The sequence below is a fragment of the Penicillium nucicola genome (assembly GCF_028828085.1).
Source record: "Penicillium nucicola strain IBT 29836 chromosome Unknown utg000007l, whole genome shotgun sequence".
NCBI classification, from domain to species: domain Eukaryota; kingdom Fungi; phylum Ascomycota; class Eurotiomycetes; order Eurotiales; family Aspergillaceae; genus Penicillium; species Penicillium nucicola.
In genome coordinates this window covers 471,404-488,967 of record NW_026643131.1, presented here as the reverse complement: position 1 = coordinate 488,967, position 17,564 = coordinate 471,404, and the positions used below count along the sequence as shown (strand labels likewise).

Here is a 17,564-nt window from a genome sequence, read left to right as displayed (position 1 = left end):
GATAGGAGTTAACTAGTAGATAATCGGCACTAAATCTAACTAGAGGTTGCCATAGTGAATGTCGGTAGTTTTCTCCAATGTTCAATATTTTGGGTGGGCTAGTAGGCGAGTAACGATGATTGATTGATTAATGCCTTCTTAGGGGTAAATTACTCTCAGAAGGCAAGTTGGGACGCTAATGTCAAAGCCAATTCCTACATGGTTCTGATAGTAGCCAAAAGGGGGGGGGTGTATTTAGTATAACCCTAAAAGAAGAGGACAGGAGAGAGAGAAAATGAGAGGAAAGAGAGTGTGTGAGATTCATTGAGTTTGGGGATTCATACTCTCGGTCATTGTATCTTTCTCTATCTTTCTATACTGATACGCTCACTATTCTGGGCAGCATTCTGGCTTGTCATCGTTGAAGTTCAGAAGACTGTGGGTGATCTAGCCTCCGAAGAGCTCTCAGCCGTGTACATTCAAAACCCATCCAAAGTCAACGCTCAATCAGGGAAGAGTGTAGATGAGCTCTAGCGAATGGAGAGAGAGAGAGAGAGAAAAAGAAGAAGAAGAAGTAGAAGAAGAAAAGCAACAAAGTACGAAAAGTCCGCATGCGGTCTGGATCCGTCAGTCTCCGGCTTCACCGCCGTCCCCTTTTCATTTTCTCGTATCCCCCCGGACTTCATTCTGTTCTGGTCTTCTTACTCTCTGGTTTTCTATCTTTCTCTATCTTTCTATACTTATGCGCTCGGCTTGATATCTCTTTGCGATCTCATCCCCGCTTATCTCTCCCCCCTCTCCCCGGAGTATTTCCCCGCTGATGGTCTCACCCACTTCTTTCAATCCTCGCCTTTAGGTCTCAGGCGCCGCTCTGTATACCCTGTTTCCTTCTTCTTGATCTGGTTTATCTTCCAGTCAATCCCATTGCGACAACCATGCGTCGCGCGATTCAACACTAAATTACCGTTTGCTGCGCTGAGAGGAAAGGCGTGGTCGCTTTTCTCACCATGGCCCGAACCGACATGCAATACGCCCATGAATCGGCTTTTCCGGTCTCAAAATCGCGACCTTCAGGCGAATCTGGGTCGCTCAAGCGTCCTTCCAAACCTGCAAGAAGACCCGGTGTCGAGGGTGGACGCGCCGCGTCCTATCATATCTTCCCGCCTCAAGATCTCGACAGTTCGCAAGACCGGGTTCCCGCGTCTGATGTATTTGACAATTCATATTCTCCTGTCAACCTCAGAAAGCGCGGCTCTATGGCCTCGAGCTTGGCCGTGCGGGCTACTACATCTACAGAGCAACCTTCGACCTCAGAAGCACATCTGATGAACTCCTCGGAACCAAACACATCCTACGAAGGCGTTGACTCTCTGTTTAGCAAGAGCAAGCTAGCGAACCCCAAGGTTCATATTAAACCAATTCTACGCAAATTGTCTCGAGATGATCAACCATCCAGCTCGATCGACTTGTCTCGATCTTCTACAGAACAAGAAGGGTTGGGCATTTACATGAACTTTGAGCGGGATCGACGACACAGCGAATCGGTGACAGGCGTCTCTTACAGGAGGACACCCTCCGTTTTCCACAATCGATCCACTAGTGGAACGTCTCAATTTTCGACCGGCTCTGGCTCGAGTGTTGGTAAGCCGGGGACACAGTACGTGCATCCCATGCGACAAATGCCGCGGGCTTACACCCCACCGCTGGGTCAGTCCTGCCAGGCATCGAGCCATGGCAGTGAAGAGCTGGAGGAAGAATCGGCAGACGAAGACAAGCTTGATCCTGTGGCTTTGCCAGAGAAACGTGCTCCCTCAGGCCCGGCTCCACCACGGCTATCACTCCAGATCCAAGACGACTCTTTCACACGTCTCCCAGGAATTTCACAGACCAATGTCGCCAGCCGGCCATCCTTTGGATACTCACGGGATGATACTGCATCCCCGATGTCCCGGACCTCGCTTGACTTTGTGTTCCGATCCCGAACTCGAACAAGCACTGATCCAATTTCTCGCGCAGCTACAGTACAAGCTGCTCGTCAGGCGTTCGAGGAAAAAGAAGCCGCCAAGAACCGTCGACTTGAGAAACAACAGATCAAAGCTGAGGAGAGACATTCACGGCGCCGTTTGAAGCGCAACCCGTCGGATGATCTCACTTCTCCTGTTGCCCCGTCTACCGAGGATGTCTCCGAAAAGCCACGTTATTCTACTGTCCACGAGAGCAATGAACCATCGGCGTCCTGGAAATCCCAATCCAAGAGCACATGGGTGCTTTTCATGACATGGTTACGAACTCGAGTTTTCAAATTTCGACGCAAGGTCCGGAAGCTTCGTTAGCTTTGAGTCGTTTACTAGTTACATTTCCTTTGTTTTTTATCCCCCTCTCGTCCGGTCTATAGTTTCAATGAGCGAGCGATTTGATTCTTTTTCTTGTCTTTGATCTGGGAGTTTCTTGCAAATTTATGGATTTATGGGAACTTTTGCTCATATGAGCTGGCGAAACGGCGTTTGACTACCACGGGAAATCGCTGGACGACTATTCCTGGGGAAATATTCAGGAGCATGTTTATTACCATGAGAAATGTAGCTAGACGCAGTGTCAAAGTCCAGAAAGAATCCGCATAGTTACGAAAACCCCGTGTTCGGTCACATGACACCAAACTGCACAACCGAGGCCTTTCGCGCCCGTTTCCCTTTCTCCAGAGACTACGGCGTACAGCAGCGACAACAAACGCCTGATAAGCTCCATATCTTTCGGATTCTTATATTACTCCAGAGGCACCTCCCCCGGGAGAAGAGCGCCTTCGCCATGGTGTACGATTGGGCTGGTAAGCGGGAAATCTGCTTCCAGATGTACATTCAGGAAAAGAAGGCGTTGGAGGAGATTATGGAGTATATGCGAACTGCCTATCAGTTTGCGCCGAGGCAAGTTGCTCTTCACAGGGACCTGATTGCGTTGGAGACTATCTAACACCATCCAACCATTTAGCAAACGAGCGTTTCAGACTCAATTCAAGCGATGGGGATTTCCATCTAAACAAAACCCGGCGCACAAGAATGTCGAGCTCGTCGCACGAGTCAAACAGCTTTGGGAAAGCAACACAAGCCAGCGGGATATGCTCCGCATTTTGAACGATGAAGGCTTCGCGATAAAGGAGAGAGAGTTGATGCGAGTGCGCGCGAAGAATCGGTGGCTGCTCCGAGTGCCCAACGGAATGAAGTCTCACGCAAATGTCGAGGCGCCACCGGTCCACCCAGAAGATGAAGGATTACTTGCCTTGCAGCAGGAGGTTTACAAGGTCGAAAGCGCTCTGGACGACCCAAATTCTTTGACAGCTGAGCCAGATGTGGAGCGTCCAACAACCGAGTCACCTGGACTGTCCCCAGAAGCCATCGCCAAACGCCAGGAGCGGCTGGACCGCCTGAAGGCAGAAAGTGCAGAGCGATGGGCTTCCCGAAAACGTCGTCGTCGTACTCGAGGATGGGCAGGATTGCCAGCCGACCCTCCGGGTCCTCCTCGGTTCCCCTCGGAGACGACCATTGATGAAAGCAAACAATATTTAAACTTGGACAACACCATGTACCGACAGACCAGAGATCATTTTCAGCGAATTTGCGAGGAAGCAGGCTTCATTAAAAAAACGGCAGCTGGCCCAGAAAGATGGCAGGCGGCAAAAGAAAAATTAATACAGGAATCTCCTCATCTTCAGCAAGTGTTCAATACAGATCCTAGCCAACGCGATGCAAAGGTTCTTGCGCTCGATGTTGTTTGTACCGATGTCACCAAGCGGATGCGGACTCTGGAGAGGCGAATGACTATTGCCGAGGCGAAGAATGCCTTGGGCATTAATCCGGAGGAAAGTCGACAGATTCGAAACGCTTTTTATGAGACGTTGAAGGTAGATCATTTCACGAGCAAGTTCGAGGCCGGTGATGAACATTGGAGAGAATTGAAAGAGCAATGGGTCGGGAACTCTGAGCTACTCCGACGAATCCTCGCCCCTGGACAAGCTGATCCAGACCACGGCAATAAACTGAAAGCCCTGGAAGTACTTTGTCGCGATGTCATGAAAAGACTTCGTGATGACCAGACAAAGCGAGATCCGGCGCGTAAGAGATCTTCAGCACGCGCCCAGTCTCGAACCTCGACACCTACCAACACATCGATGGGCAATATGTTGGGGTTGGGCAATGAGATTAGCAATGGGATTAGTACCCTGGCGTCTCAGGCACTAGCAAGTGCCCCCATCACGGCTACTGATATCGGTGATATGCAAATCGACCCTTCTCTGCTCCAGGCTGCTAACGACCCATCCTTCTCTACCAATTCACAGCACGACACGGGCAATGCCTTTGAATATGTGGATCCCATGCTCAGCTCAGCTTTGCTACCAACCCCCGTGTATTTCCAAATTGGTTCCGAGAGCCAGTCTCAGGAGACGGCTAGGAAATCCTGGCCTGAAAAACTAGCCACGCGCACAGTGGATGAGCTCAGGCAATTATTTGCCGCTAGGCATCCTTATTCCATCATCACCCGAATTGAGGGTGTTGATAGAGATCAGGATGGGAATGAGATGCTATTTTCGATTGACGAAGACCACGAATTGGATGCTTATTTGACCCATGTCCACGGACGAAAGGCGCTTCTTGTGTTTACGCTGAGCCAGATCTGAGCAAATGCCAAGGTGTTTTGAGACCATAATGTTGCATTGATGACTCTGAATATCAATCAAGGACGTTAGTGAAATACCTGTCGCGCCCATGGATTTAGCTTAAAGGCGAGTTACGAGATAGCAGAACCGAGGTAGTAGCAGGTAACAAAATAGTGCAGATAAAAACATGAGGTTATTTTTTTGGGGAAGCTTCAAGACTACATACATATACATTGTTCGCTCTTCCCAATTTCAATGTTCAAAAATGACAAAACCCCCAGCCAGCCGCTACACCTGTGCACCGGGAAAAAAAGACTACAATGTGTTCCGATCTTCAAGTAGAGCCGAGTGTTTGAACCACATTTCGGAATAAAACACCGATTGCGGGCAAAGAGAAAGCAGGAGTGTCACCGAAGACACTGGCCAATCCCTTGGCTTGGGCAGACAAATCGAGTTCTTCGTTGTTCTGAGCAGGAAGTCTTTCTTGCCCCCGATTGAAGAGTGTCGCAAGTCCGCTGTCAATTTGGCCAGTGACATCACGAGACTGGTTGTTTTGGCTCTTTTGTGATGTCTTGTCCATACAGCCAAGTCGCTGCACTGTCACTGCACTGTCAATGACGACGTAGTCACCGGAATAAGAATCTGAGAGCAGCGCGACTGGGGAGATCTTGAGATTCTCCTGGAAGACCACTTCAAATGACGGGACATCATAGATCTTGATTTGGAATCTATTCTTGCCACGTTTTGAGCCACGAGTGGCAATTGCCAATGATTTTGTTCGCGCATTCACGGCAATCAGCTGTGAATTACCCGCACCAGGCAAGTCGACAGACTCGGAGGACTGAATGGTCTTGACAACGTCGTCGACGGTATTCCAAACGGCCACCGAGTGGGTAGAAGCAACAATCAAATGGCTTCCCAAAAAGCTTGTTGAGCAAGGATTGCCTAGGAAAACACCAGTTCGTCGGTAGTGCACAGTACAGTTTCGTGCGTCAATCAGAAGAACAAGACCATCGTTGGCAGCCGAGGTCGATGGCAGGCAGACTGCCAAAACTGAGCCATCTTCCGAGAAGTCCATGCTAGCTGCATCCAGAGGCGAAGCTTGGGCGTTCTCTAAACTTCCCTTCAGGTCAACAAAACCTCGACACTTCCAGGTACTCTGCTCCGGTTGATCTTTAGCCTTCAAACCGCTGCGGTATTTCGCAGTGGGACACCAGAAACGAAGAACAGAGTCCGATCCAAGGGTCACAAACTCGTGAGCACCGGGGCGGGATGCTAGGCCAAGAACGGTTGTTTGATGGCCCTCGGTGAAATGAGGCCCGTCAATACGCGTAACAAGCTCCCATGTATCGGATGAAGCATCCCACTTCCAGAACTTCAGGAAAATCTCGGGGCGAAGAACAGCTGACGATTTCGGGGAGCTGCGGTCCAGTGCCTCGATATCTTGAGAATGGGGGACCCAGGAGTCAACTGTAGCCAGCCATTTAGCGTCATGCACAATATCTAAGTGCTTGACGTCAGGTGCAACGATTTGGGACCCCTCTGGGCTGACACTCAAAGTGGTCGCATTGGTTCGTGCAAGAGCTTGACGGGAGATATGAGAGTTTGCACGAATATCATATGTCTGAAGCACAGCCGCGTTCGCAGGTTGGGAGCCATTCTGATTTTGAGTAAGCTGATGTGAAGCCGGGACAGCCATTATTAGTCGCTCTGGTTGCTGCGGGTGTAACTTTGCCACAACAGAGCTCTTTGATGGCTCTGCTCGACCTCCCAGGTCTGGGCACAGCTGCAATCCGGTGATAGTGGCAAGTGGCTGCAGTTCTCTTGTCGACATGACCAGGATCGAGTTATCAGCCAATTTGATAACGTAAGAGCTACCGCTAGTAGAGACGACAATGTTGCAGATGGGAGAAGAAAGATGAGGGAGGAATTGCTTCCGACTAGTGTCCAATTGCCAGAGAACCATAACTGATTCCTGGCCACCTGATATAATATAATTGCCTGCAGAAAAGGAGTAAGTATTATCGTTCAGGTTTAGTTGCTAGGCAGGGGGTTACATACCATCCTTAGACCAACGAACAGTGTTGACAGATCCTCGGTGCCAATGCAACTTCCTGGGGGAAGACTTCTTATCGCTAGTTTCTTTGCCAAAGAGAGTGTTCAAAACATTCTGATAGATCAGAATGGAACCACCACTCTCTCCTACCGCCAGATCAATCAAGTCTGATCCTCGGATATCAAAACAAGTGGAATTCACCGGTAGGGTGGCCTCACGCCAATTGTACTGAAGGGTCTCAAGATTTCCGAGCTCTGCGCTGCTTGTGGTACCCATAAACAGATGCTGTCCATCACTGGCAACGATAACGCGGCCATCAGGAGTAACCTTGATGTTATGAAGCCTCTGGCTGGTTTCGAGGACTGTGGTGCCTTCAATCTTCTTGTCCCCCAGTGCACTGATCGAAATCTGCCTTTTGCCATCTTTTTGCGATGTGATGGAAAAAGAGATGGTGGTTTTGTTTCCTTCGTTTTCAATAGAGGCCAAACTTGTTGCGACGGTTGTTGAGGTAGTTTCCCAACGAGTAATGCGTTTTCCAGAACTCCAATTCCACTTGCTGATAGAGCCCGAAGACGTGAAAACAAATAGGGTTTCTTGATCTTCTGGACAAATACTGAATCCAACGATCTTTTGACCAGCCTCCATTTGCAAAGTGCGCGACAGGCGGGAAGTGGCGGTTACAAAGACTTGGACAGCCGTGTCGAGACCGACTAAGAGATATCTGCGATTGAAACGAGTCAGAATGCGTTTTTCAATAATTCAGAAAGAATGAATCTTACGCCTCATCGTCCGTCAAGATTGGATCCAGGTTGTTATATTTGCCGCCTACAGGACGAGAGAATGACCACGGCGCGGGGCTTTTTTCCACCATGTCCACGTCCTGTATCTGGGCTTCGCCATTGATACCGTCCTTTGCCTCATCGACTGGGTCCTCCTTCTGAGATTTCAGATTACCAATGTCCCCGGAGACTCTGCGCCTCTTGGATCGCTCTTCATCAGGATGAGCAGATTTCTCGGAGGCTACATCACTGAGCCGAGATCGTTTTTGGTGTCGTGCTGATTGGTTGGCTGGCATTTTGGCGGATAAATTGGTGTCAAATAAGGACTGAGAGCTTGATTGTAAGCAATGCGACTCAGATGCTCATGGCTCTCACAAATCAGAGCAATGTTGCAGCAACTTGAGTCCGTTGATCTTCATGGCAGATCGGACTACTTTTTTTTCCCAAAGATAAAATAAGGCGGGAAGTGTCGGCAGAAAAGCGCAGCCCTCCTCATTGGGTTAGCCGGGACTCGCGATCTTCCGCAAAAAAGTCTGGTTCATAGCGACCTCGTTCCCTTTGACTGCCTTCCATCTCTCATCTTGATTCGCCGATATGATTATTCCTGTTCGCTGTTTCTCCTGCGGAAAGGTAGACAGCCCATTTGAAACCCGCTTGTTATCATTTACTGACGTTGTCATTGCAGGTCGTTGGTGACCTTTGGGAGCGTTACTTGCAGCTCCTAGACGATGGTGTTCCCGATGGGTAGGCCAAGTCTCCTCTTCAAAGGTTGTTTCTGGCTGACAATTGGGCTTTATAGCGATGCCATGGATCAACTTGGCTGTAAACGGTACTGCTGCCGACGAATGATCATGACTCACGTGGATCTAATCGAAAAGCTCCTTCGGTGCGTCAAAAGAGGGAAACCCGTGTCTTTCATTGGAAATTCTTACTCATTATGCATAGCTACAACTCCGCCGAGAAGGACCGCTCCAAGGCTCAAGTATAAAGCCGGTCGGTTCATCAATCGAGACTTCAGTCTGTCGTTCTCAAGCCGAAGCCTTCCCGCCGAAGAATGCACAATGGTCATGTCTGTTCCTTTATGTTCGACCATCACAAGTTTCCACCGTCCACCACTGTGCTTTTCCTCGGTCAGAAGAAAGTGGGCGCACTTTGACAAGGGTCATCCACAAAGCGTACGAGCTTCACGGCGACTTTCAATCTCAGTCAATCTCAGTCAATCTCCACCATTGACCATTACCACTTCGAGAATATGCTATGTCGAGTGGGGGTGGCTTTGGACATAAGCGAACGAGGCCCCTGGAGATGAGAGAAGTCCCCCGCAGTTGGTTCTTCTGGTTTTTGCATTTAGGGTGGCGTTGCACTCTGCACAGTGGGATATGGCGTACAAGGGAGGTATTTGCGATTTACTTTGTTACTATTTCAATGAAACTCACAGCTCAGCAAGTTGCTGTCTGTAGTATTACTCAGCGTACGAGTGTCGTGATTATTTATTATTTCAGTTCAGAGAGAGATATCTTGCCCGATGGTCCCTGGGAATAAAGAACAAGGGTGTCTTGCATCTATATACTTAATGATAGTGAGATATCAGGGGAGGGGAAGCTGGAGCTCCCAGGTCTCTTAAAGCTAGAGCGCGTATACTTTGAACCCAGATCAACCAATGACATATTATGCCGGATATTTCCAACCGATAACCGACACTTAGGCGCCGTGATGAACATGCATCAGGACCTCCACCGGCCACTCATATTACGCGGGGCTGCACCCAGCTATACTTCATGGGGAACAACAGCGCTTACACCTTTCACGGCCAAGGGTCAGGTATTGATACTTTTTTTTTACTTTATCCGATATTATTATTCTCATATTGGCAATGGGTGAAATCCCCAATACACTGCACTTCATCTGAGCTACTTGAACCCCCATCACGTGTATAATCCCAGGTAAGTGATAGCCAGGCTCAGCTCCTCCTCTCATCTTTCATCATTCATCATTCTTTTCGGAAACACTGTTCATACTCTCGGGCATGATGGCCGTCAGGTCACCGCTATCTGTCCTACCCTATCGCGATGCTACAAGCCCGGCCTACTACTCTCCCTCCTCGGCCCCAATGTAAGACCCATTTTTGTGTTGAAACTGCGCTCCACTGATTTGTGAACAGGTCTATTGATGGAGTTTCCTTCGACAGCACTGAGAGTTTCAACTCCTCGCCCAGTCTGACCAATCAGAATATCGTATCAGGGGCCTTGGACTCTAGTGATGAGAACAAAACAAATGGAGATAGCTCGGCAAAGGCAATACGGGGATTGGGAACATTCCCTCCGCCAGAGCTCACCGTATGTACCAATGGCAGCAGATTAGAGAACGACTGTCTGGAGTAGGATCTGATTCTGATGCTTGGATAGATCCAAACCGGGTATACAAATCATGGCCTCGGCACAAGATCGGATGAGGATGAACCCCCACAGTCGGTGATACATGCTCCATCTGGGTTTGGAGACTTTGTAGGGGTTCCATTATTGGCTACGCGGTCTACAGCGTGTTGTTTCGATACCTTGGCTAATGGTGAATCTATGCAAAGGCCCCAATGCAGCCCACGCTCGAGGGTCCCGACGAATCGCAGTCTGGCTCCGATGAACAAACTAATCTAATAAGTGTACCAGCAAAAATCAAAAAAGTGATTAGCTTCCGAGCCTTGTTCTGTGCCTCACTGACAGCCCGATCTATATAGGGCAATAGTCCAATATCACCTCCTCCGCTGACAACTACCGTTGACCCAACATTTGACTATTCGGAGAGAGCAACACCCCGGGCGCAGACGATACACGAGTTCGAGGAATTTGACCGACGTACTCGTTCAAGCAGTTTAGAGGGTACTGTACTCATCACTTTGATTTTGAAGGGTCATATTACTAACATTTGATAAGATATCCCCGAAGGTACAATGCCCAGGGCAATTGAAAGCCCTCCAGCTACGAGAAGTACTAATTTTGCCTTAGGACTAACCAGCAAAGACGCCGAGATCAATGCCTTGAGAGACGCTCTCGCTGAGTGTTGGACACTATGCAATACGCTGGCCAATCTCAGTTACATTCATCGCGAACGTCTTTTGAAATCATACAGTGATGATATGCAGGAGGATGCGTGGAGGTCATGTTGGCGACTTTGCCAGAAGCTCTATGACACACGAGACGACGACTATGCATCCCAGATTCACCCAACTTTGGATCTCTGTCGAGATTTTTGCCAAGCATTATTTGAAGCCCGAACCCGCGACGCTGATGTCTCCGACTCGGTCTTACGGGTCAGCTTTGAACTGAATAATCATCTGTACAACACTCACGACCGGAATCTTCCTGATGCTTTTCGCGAGAGAACTTTGGATTTCTATATCACATTATGCCATCGACTTATGAAGCAACGGACCCGTATAACTGAAACTGACTCTTTGCTGAGCGCTTGCTGGGCATTGGCTGAGATGCTGTTTAGCATTCGCCAAAGCAAGAGAGAAGATAAGCCGCTGGATGAGGAGCTGCTAGGGTCAGCGGTCCAAGCATGCTGGGAGCTTTGTGACATTTTTCGCGAGGGTTGGACATTGCACAACTTGCGCAATTCCGATCGAGGGACACCCCGGCCAAGCCAGACCACTTTCTCACAGGCATTCCATCAAGCGTCTCAGCAGTCAGATATTGATTTTGGGGATGATCCACTGACTCAACTGGGGAACCCTGAAACCCCAACAACCATCTTTGAGGATGCAACCATCTCCCCCGACGAGGCACCGATCCCCAACATTCTCGTTCTGGGATACGGTAATTCTCACAGTTCCCACACTAAGTGGTCCTCTAATTCATCAAACATGTCAGAGAAGTCACGGTCATCGGGACATACGGCATCCTCGGTCAACACTGTGACCACCGTCTCAGAGGACCCCAACCTCACGCGGTTGAAGATTCTGATCACCAGGGCTGCTATCGACTGTGGATATCAACGTGGCGGTACCCAGAACCTGTCCTCGTTTGTGAAGTCTCTTCCCTCTGATGCCTTCGGTTCTGCAGCCTGGCAAACTTCCTTGCTGAAGAATTATAAGAAAGTCGTGTCGTTTGATCCAGCCTTCAGGATCATCGGCATACAAGCTCGGGTAGGTGCCATCGATGTCGCACATGCTTGTCAGGCGATGCTGCAAGGTGGCCAGTATTCCTGGCTTCGTGACCTCTACCGGTTTGTCTTCGGTTTCCATCTGGATGAATCCATGGGTCGCAAAGGTGTAACTATCCAGACGTAGTCTCAATGCCCCGCAAGTGAATCTTTGGGTCTGATTTTTCTTCTGTCTGCTGCTTTATTGGCAATGCAAGCAATCTCTCAAGGAGAGGCGATGCTCAAGCTTCATGCCGTTGACTTTGAAGTCTTTATCGACTACGTGCAGGATTTGGATGTGCTTTATTTCCTTTGGCCTAATCGCATAATTTTCAGCTTTCCCAAGGACTTTTGGTTTGGATTTTGTCGGAAATAGCTCCATGTTCAGGAAGCTATGGGACAACGTTATTATCGACACCCTTCACATGTTCACCCTCGATTTAGGCGGCGTTGTTTGGAAGACTTCTATCATCAATGAATTCTTTCGTCGTGGCATTGTCTGGTCTGACTATTGTCATACTTATCTCTTTCGATATTAAGTTACCATGGGTACAATCAGGCCTGACTTTGAGGTTTAACGTCTCACGGCTCCAGGGGGAAAAGTATGGCGTTACTATAAAATGCGGTGTACCTCTCTAGGCTGAAACTGAGCCACTTTGGTCTGAATATCTCGTTTGTTCATCTCTTGATTACCCATGGTACAAATTAATATGATCAGCAGCAATGTACTGTGTAAGTGAGTATCTATTGATGTAATAAAAGTCATGGCTTTGGTATCCCGGTAAAACACTCCAAACAGTTCACTATTCACGCATTTCATGTATATTTTTTCGCAACGTAACAATTGAACTTGTTACATATTACTTTGAGATAAGCTTCTCAATTATCCAAAATCCTTCCAGTTCCAGTAAATATTGTATTGTTTAGCTCTTTGCCTTCATCGCCGTCTGAGTCTAGTTAGTATAGCCTTAATAGCCGCTATTTATGATATCTTTGGTCAATAAATCAACAAAAGACGGATGTAGTCTGCTAGTTATCACAATGGCTATGCAGGCGGTTTTCTGGTGAAAGTAAATATTCGTGTCTCAAATGCCTGATGATACTCTAGTAGAGAAAAAGACCTGGTCCTCGAAGTTAATAGGAGTGCCAGCTCTATATATAAGTCAAAATGTCCATAGATCCTGTGGTAAAAATCCAATATGACAGTGAGTAAAACCGTATGCGGAGAAACACCACCTACTTCTTGACTAGATAGATATCTTTAGGGGGCACATGTTAAAAAGACCCCCTCTCCCTCTTAATATAATAATGGATACAATTAAATTAAATTATTGTTATGATTAGCACGTTTTCTGTAGGTTACTGTATTTTATCTCATATTGTACATAATAAATGCATCATCCTCGCCTACATGTTTTGGACTTAGTTAAAATGCGTACCCAATGCCCACTATGTGACAGCATATTAAATTGAGGTATCTCATGTCCATAGACTCTGGGTTAGAATCAAGAAACGCATTACAGTTTACATGCAGTTTAATCGCATTTTATCTTGGACACCCAAGGTACATGATTTAACCAGGGATTCTCTAGTAAATTCAGGTACCCTGTGAGCGTATTGACTTCTTCATACCTTGGTAAAACTTAAATTTTTGTGGGCTGCAAAACCCAGGGGCGAGGTCTGATTGTTCATCTGGTTCATTAAAATGTCAAGAACTTGATGCATTCACTGAGAGAGGCAAAATCCGGTAACATACAGAAAATGTACTAATCATGACAATAATTTAATTGTATCTATTATCATGTTGGGGGGGGGGGGGGTTCTTTCTAACAGTATCCTGTCTTCATATTCTTCTATTATACATTTCAAATATTCATGATTTTACAACTAGACATCAGAGCATTAAATAAATTTATTATAATAGTAAATCAATTTCTTATTATGATGGTATTTTTTACATCACGGTGTTATAACTAAGTCGCTCATTACTTTTATATAATTATAAACAAGAAAATAAGTATATTCTAGTTGATACTCACATGATGAAAAAAAGGACGGCGCGATGGCAGTCTGGTGGAGCAGACAGGTCAATATTAGTAAGACGAGCATAGGCAAACCCCAACAGGAGGTCAGGTAGGACTAAATGAAAGGAGAGCAAATAGGGGTGGTCTGAAGAGAAGAGTGTGTCTATCTTGCTCTCAATGCGTAAAGAGGCCTTAAGTACATCATAAATACTGAATCATCCGTAGACCGCTGCTTCATGCGTTAAACATTTCCTCCACTACACTAAAGAGTTAATACCGAAGTTACTTAGTTAAGAGACGGCTCTAAAGGTAGGTAAATATAACAACAAGACGATAGCCTATACAGTTACAAAGCTTATAGAAGAGGTCTAGCTTCTTAACGAAAAAGAAAGAGTTGAGAATAATTTCGACGATATACTAAGTAAATTAGTAATATCATATAGGATTTTCGTATATGGAAATAGATTAATTCTATATAGGTCTATTAAATACCATAGAAAGACCACAATAATTATAGGGTTATATTACGAAGAATCTAAATAGGGGAAGAATTAAACTTCTAAAGAGTCTTATAGGCGCACTTATCTTCCCTTTATTTTAAGCAAGATAGTAGTTAACGGCTATAAATCGATTATAAAAATCTCAATCGAGTTTTAGTTAAGGATAGATATCTATTACCGTAGTAGCAATAACTTGCTTTAATCTTCTTTTTTTACCTACTCGTTTTCTGAAGTTGATATAAACGAAGCCTATTATATAGTTCTTATTAAATACGGTTATAAGTAAGAAATAGTATTCGGAGCTCGTTATAATTATCTTAAGTAAACTATAGTACTATTTAGATTAACTAACATACCTAATATATTCCGAGGATATACGTATATCATTATTATTATTACGTAGCTTATAGACTTTATCTTATTTGATTATAAATATATACGAAATATATTCGAGAAGTCCTAAAATGGCTTCGCTTCGTATATGAGAATCTTAACTAATTATTAATGTATATATTTTATTAACGGGAATCAAGTTTCTTAGGCGTAGGGATAGACCCTAGTAGGATAACTGCTATTAAAGAATAGGAATGGCTTACTAGTCCCTTAACGAAATTTAAGTAATATTATATATAACCCTTAATAGATATATTAAAGGGAACTAAAACAGGAAAAGAAAACTAGGGATTGTGTAACTAAACTCAAAATAATTAAGTATGTTTTAGCGGTTGAAAACTATATTCTTATTATGACACCTATTATATTATTTTGATCCTAAATAACGAAATCGATATAAGATTAATATATTAAATAAAATAAAAGGTAGTATTTTCACTCTGCCTAATATATAGGGTATCTAGTATCCGGTTACCTTTTAGTTAAAGAAGTTCTGAAGAGCTAAAATAAACGATTCGATACCGTACTAGGAGCTATTTATGCTTATTCATTATTTTAATTACCAAGGATAGTTAGTATCTAGAACGAATAAATATTATACTATAAGTTATTACCTATAAAGTATCTGGTCACCGAGTGGTCAGTGTAAGCGTGCGGTTAGCACCCTCCCCCCCCCCCCCCCCTCTCTCCCTTATTATGGTGGGATAAATATTGTTTCTTAACCAAAACATTAACTAATTAAAGACAAAGCTGTTTAGATCTCTCTAGGCACCTATTTCTGTTATACCTAGGTATTTTATATAACTATAACGCCGCGGCCGCTTCTTATTAGTCTGAATCGGTACCGGCGACGTAGGGCTAGCTTGCTTAGATTTAGTATTTAACATCTCCCTTAATTCTCAAACGTGATAAAGCTTCCTTAACTAGCAAACTCCCTTTATATACTCATCGAGCCTTCGTACGCCTTTTTTTTCACGCATGACCTTGGCATTAGTAGCTAATTAATTGATGATCTATTAACGCGCTAGAGTAACGCTATATATCGCGATCTAATACCCTCGCTCTATCTAAATTATATTACCGGCTAGGTGTTAGGGGTTATTAAGAGCTATTCTCTTAATATAGCTGATACTTACCTTCTCAGATCTTTTAGCGACTAAGGCGTTTTTAGGGTAAGTATTACTTCAATCGCTCCCCTCGCTAGTCAGCTATAGGGGGTAGTAGTAATCCGTATACTATAAACGCTAATATTTAGGGTAACGTATTGGGGATTAAATAGGATAATTCTAGCGCCGGCGAAGCTATTTCAGATATTCTTCCTCATAAATTCTACTTCTCTTACTATTAAATGAGTGTCTAAAAAGATATCGATACTAACCTAGCTAGGTTTTATTAAGCTTACGTTTTAATAACCTTACCATAGGCACGTCTAAAAACGCTAAAATAGCCGATATCGAGGGGATATAAAAGATAAGATAAATAAGAATAAGCTAGTATATATATTATATTATTCTAATTCATATATAACTTATGATATACCCGTCGAGGGTTAAAAACTAGTAAGTAACACGCTTTTATATAGCTAGCAAGTAGTTATAGGAATGAAGGTTTTTTCAGAGCTATTTAAAGCTCATGATATTATTAATATATCTATTATAACTAGCGGAAAAAAGTTATAATCCATGGAATAGGAAAAGACAGAGGGTTGTGACTGGCTCGATATAAATAGGGTGAAAAAGTAGGCTTATGACTGGCTTAGGTGACATTTAATCTCTACAGCTAAGCCTTGCTTGGGGGTGTACTATGTAGATTATAACTAATAGTAGAAGGCTAGGTTTTGAAAATATTTCATAACGTAAACCAGGCCTCTATAAAAACCCCACTTTCAAAAATAATATATAACGGTAACACCTATCTACCCTAAGGTTTATTATCTTAACTAGCGTCACTTATTCTCGATTTTCTAGCTATAAAGAGATCTTCGGCTAGATATAGCCCGGGTAACGATTTTGACTGCAGAGATAGTACTATTGGTAAATTTAATCTCGTTAAAGTGATAGATATTGTCATTTGTAATACCGTATTTCTTAATTATATTTTTCAATAAGTTAGAACTGTTTTCTAATCGTAATTAGGCTATTAGAAAGTGCCCGCAGATAGTCTGGAGCTCTCGAGAACCGTGTTAAAATATATATACCGTTGGATAAAGTTAAACCTATTCTTCACGGACAGATACGGTCAATGAGTAACAAATTAGCTATATCGTGTACAGTAGTAGGCTACGAGGCTTATACACGATCATATAGTAAGGAAAAATAATTCTTAAGAGGTATCTCCTCGGCGGTTATTAATTTGTAGCAGTTTAAGCGTGTATTATGGCGTCTTTTAATACTGTTTAGGCGTTATCGAAGGGATAACATATCACCGACACGTTAAAGTCACGCGCTTAACGCGGGATTAGGATTATCTTCGAAGCCTAGTAGGCTTTTTGTTACGACTCACTTGGAGAGCTTAGCAGGTTACACACCGAACCGAAAGGTTACTATGACTGCCTGACGGCAGTCAGATCTCCCACCACAAAGTAGCGCACTCCGTCAGGCTACACAACAATATACCGTTCGGCGCAGTCTCCCTGATAGAACCAAACAATGCTAGTTCTGACACTTTTACTACTAGTACGAACCTAACATCTTACCTGGTGCGACTGTAGGATTTTTATTATTCAAATTAGTGGTATAGTGGATAGATAGTTACAGATAGATAGAAAAATGAAATACTCAGGCGTACATGATATAGGGCTGACCACTCGCTTACACTGACTACCCGGTTACCGGATACGACGTGGAAGAATTAATATAATTACGTTAAAGTATTACTAAATAGTTGTATTTAAGGGCTTATAACCTAATAATATATAATAGATGTTCATCTAAGTACCTTAGATTTCTAATCAAAGTATGAAGAAATTTGATTCTAAATTAAAAAAGCTTAGTTGCAGTACTAAGATTATTTATTAGAGTAGGCTGTATAAGAAAGAGATTATAGAAG

General features: G+C 44.6%; 5 protein-coding genes across 5 annotated transcripts; 4 read left to right on the top strand and 1 right to left on the bottom strand.

The window, feature by feature from the left end:
• Positions 1-986: 986 nt before the first annotated feature.
• Positions 987-2,312, top strand: N7511_007239 (uncharacterized protein; the record flags this gene model as incomplete). Its single annotated transcript, XM_057129616.1, has 1 exon — positions 987-2,312. One exon carries the CDS (start codon positions 987-989, stop codon positions 2,310-2,312), a length of 1,326 nt encoding a protein of 441 aa, XP_056982684.1.
• Positions 2,313-2,784: 472 nt separating this feature from the next.
• N7511_007238 (Clr5 domain-containing protein) lies at positions 2,785-4,648 on the top strand (the record flags this gene model as incomplete). Its single annotated transcript, XM_057129615.1, has 2 exons — positions 2,785-2,867; positions 2,965-4,648. 2 exons carry the CDS (start codon positions 2,785-2,787, stop codon positions 4,646-4,648), a joined length of 1,767 nt encoding a protein of 588 aa, XP_056982683.1.
• Positions 4,649-4,961: 313 nt separating this feature from the next.
• N7511_007237 (WD repeat protein) lies at positions 4,962-7,758 on the bottom strand (the record flags this gene model as incomplete). The annotated part of the gene is made up of 3 exons (XM_057129614.1): positions 4,962-6,628; positions 6,689-7,404; positions 7,463-7,758. The coding sequence occupies 3 exons, from the start codon at positions 7,756-7,758 to the stop codon at positions 4,962-4,964; spliced, it is 2,679 nt and encodes an 892-aa protein (XP_056982682.1).
• Positions 7,759-8,056: 298 nt separating this feature from the next.
• On the top strand, positions 8,057-8,450 carry N7511_007236 (DNA-directed RNA polymerase core subunit RPB10; the record flags this gene model as incomplete). Its single annotated transcript, XM_057129613.1, has 4 exons — positions 8,057-8,092; positions 8,148-8,206; positions 8,262-8,348; positions 8,408-8,450. 4 exons carry the CDS (start codon positions 8,057-8,059, stop codon positions 8,448-8,450), a joined length of 225 nt encoding a protein of 74 aa, XP_056982681.1.
• A 1,041-nt stretch (positions 8,451-9,491) lies between these two features.
• Positions 9,492-11,747, top strand: N7511_007235 (uncharacterized protein; the record flags this gene model as incomplete). Its single annotated transcript, XM_057129612.1, has 6 exons — positions 9,492-9,574; positions 9,624-9,798; positions 9,868-9,966; positions 10,044-10,139; positions 10,194-10,335; positions 10,390-11,747. The coding sequence occupies 6 exons, from the start codon at positions 9,492-9,494 to the stop codon at positions 11,745-11,747; spliced, it is 1,953 nt and encodes a 650-aa protein (XP_056982680.1).
• Between the last annotated feature and the right edge of the window lie 5,817 nt (positions 11,748-17,564).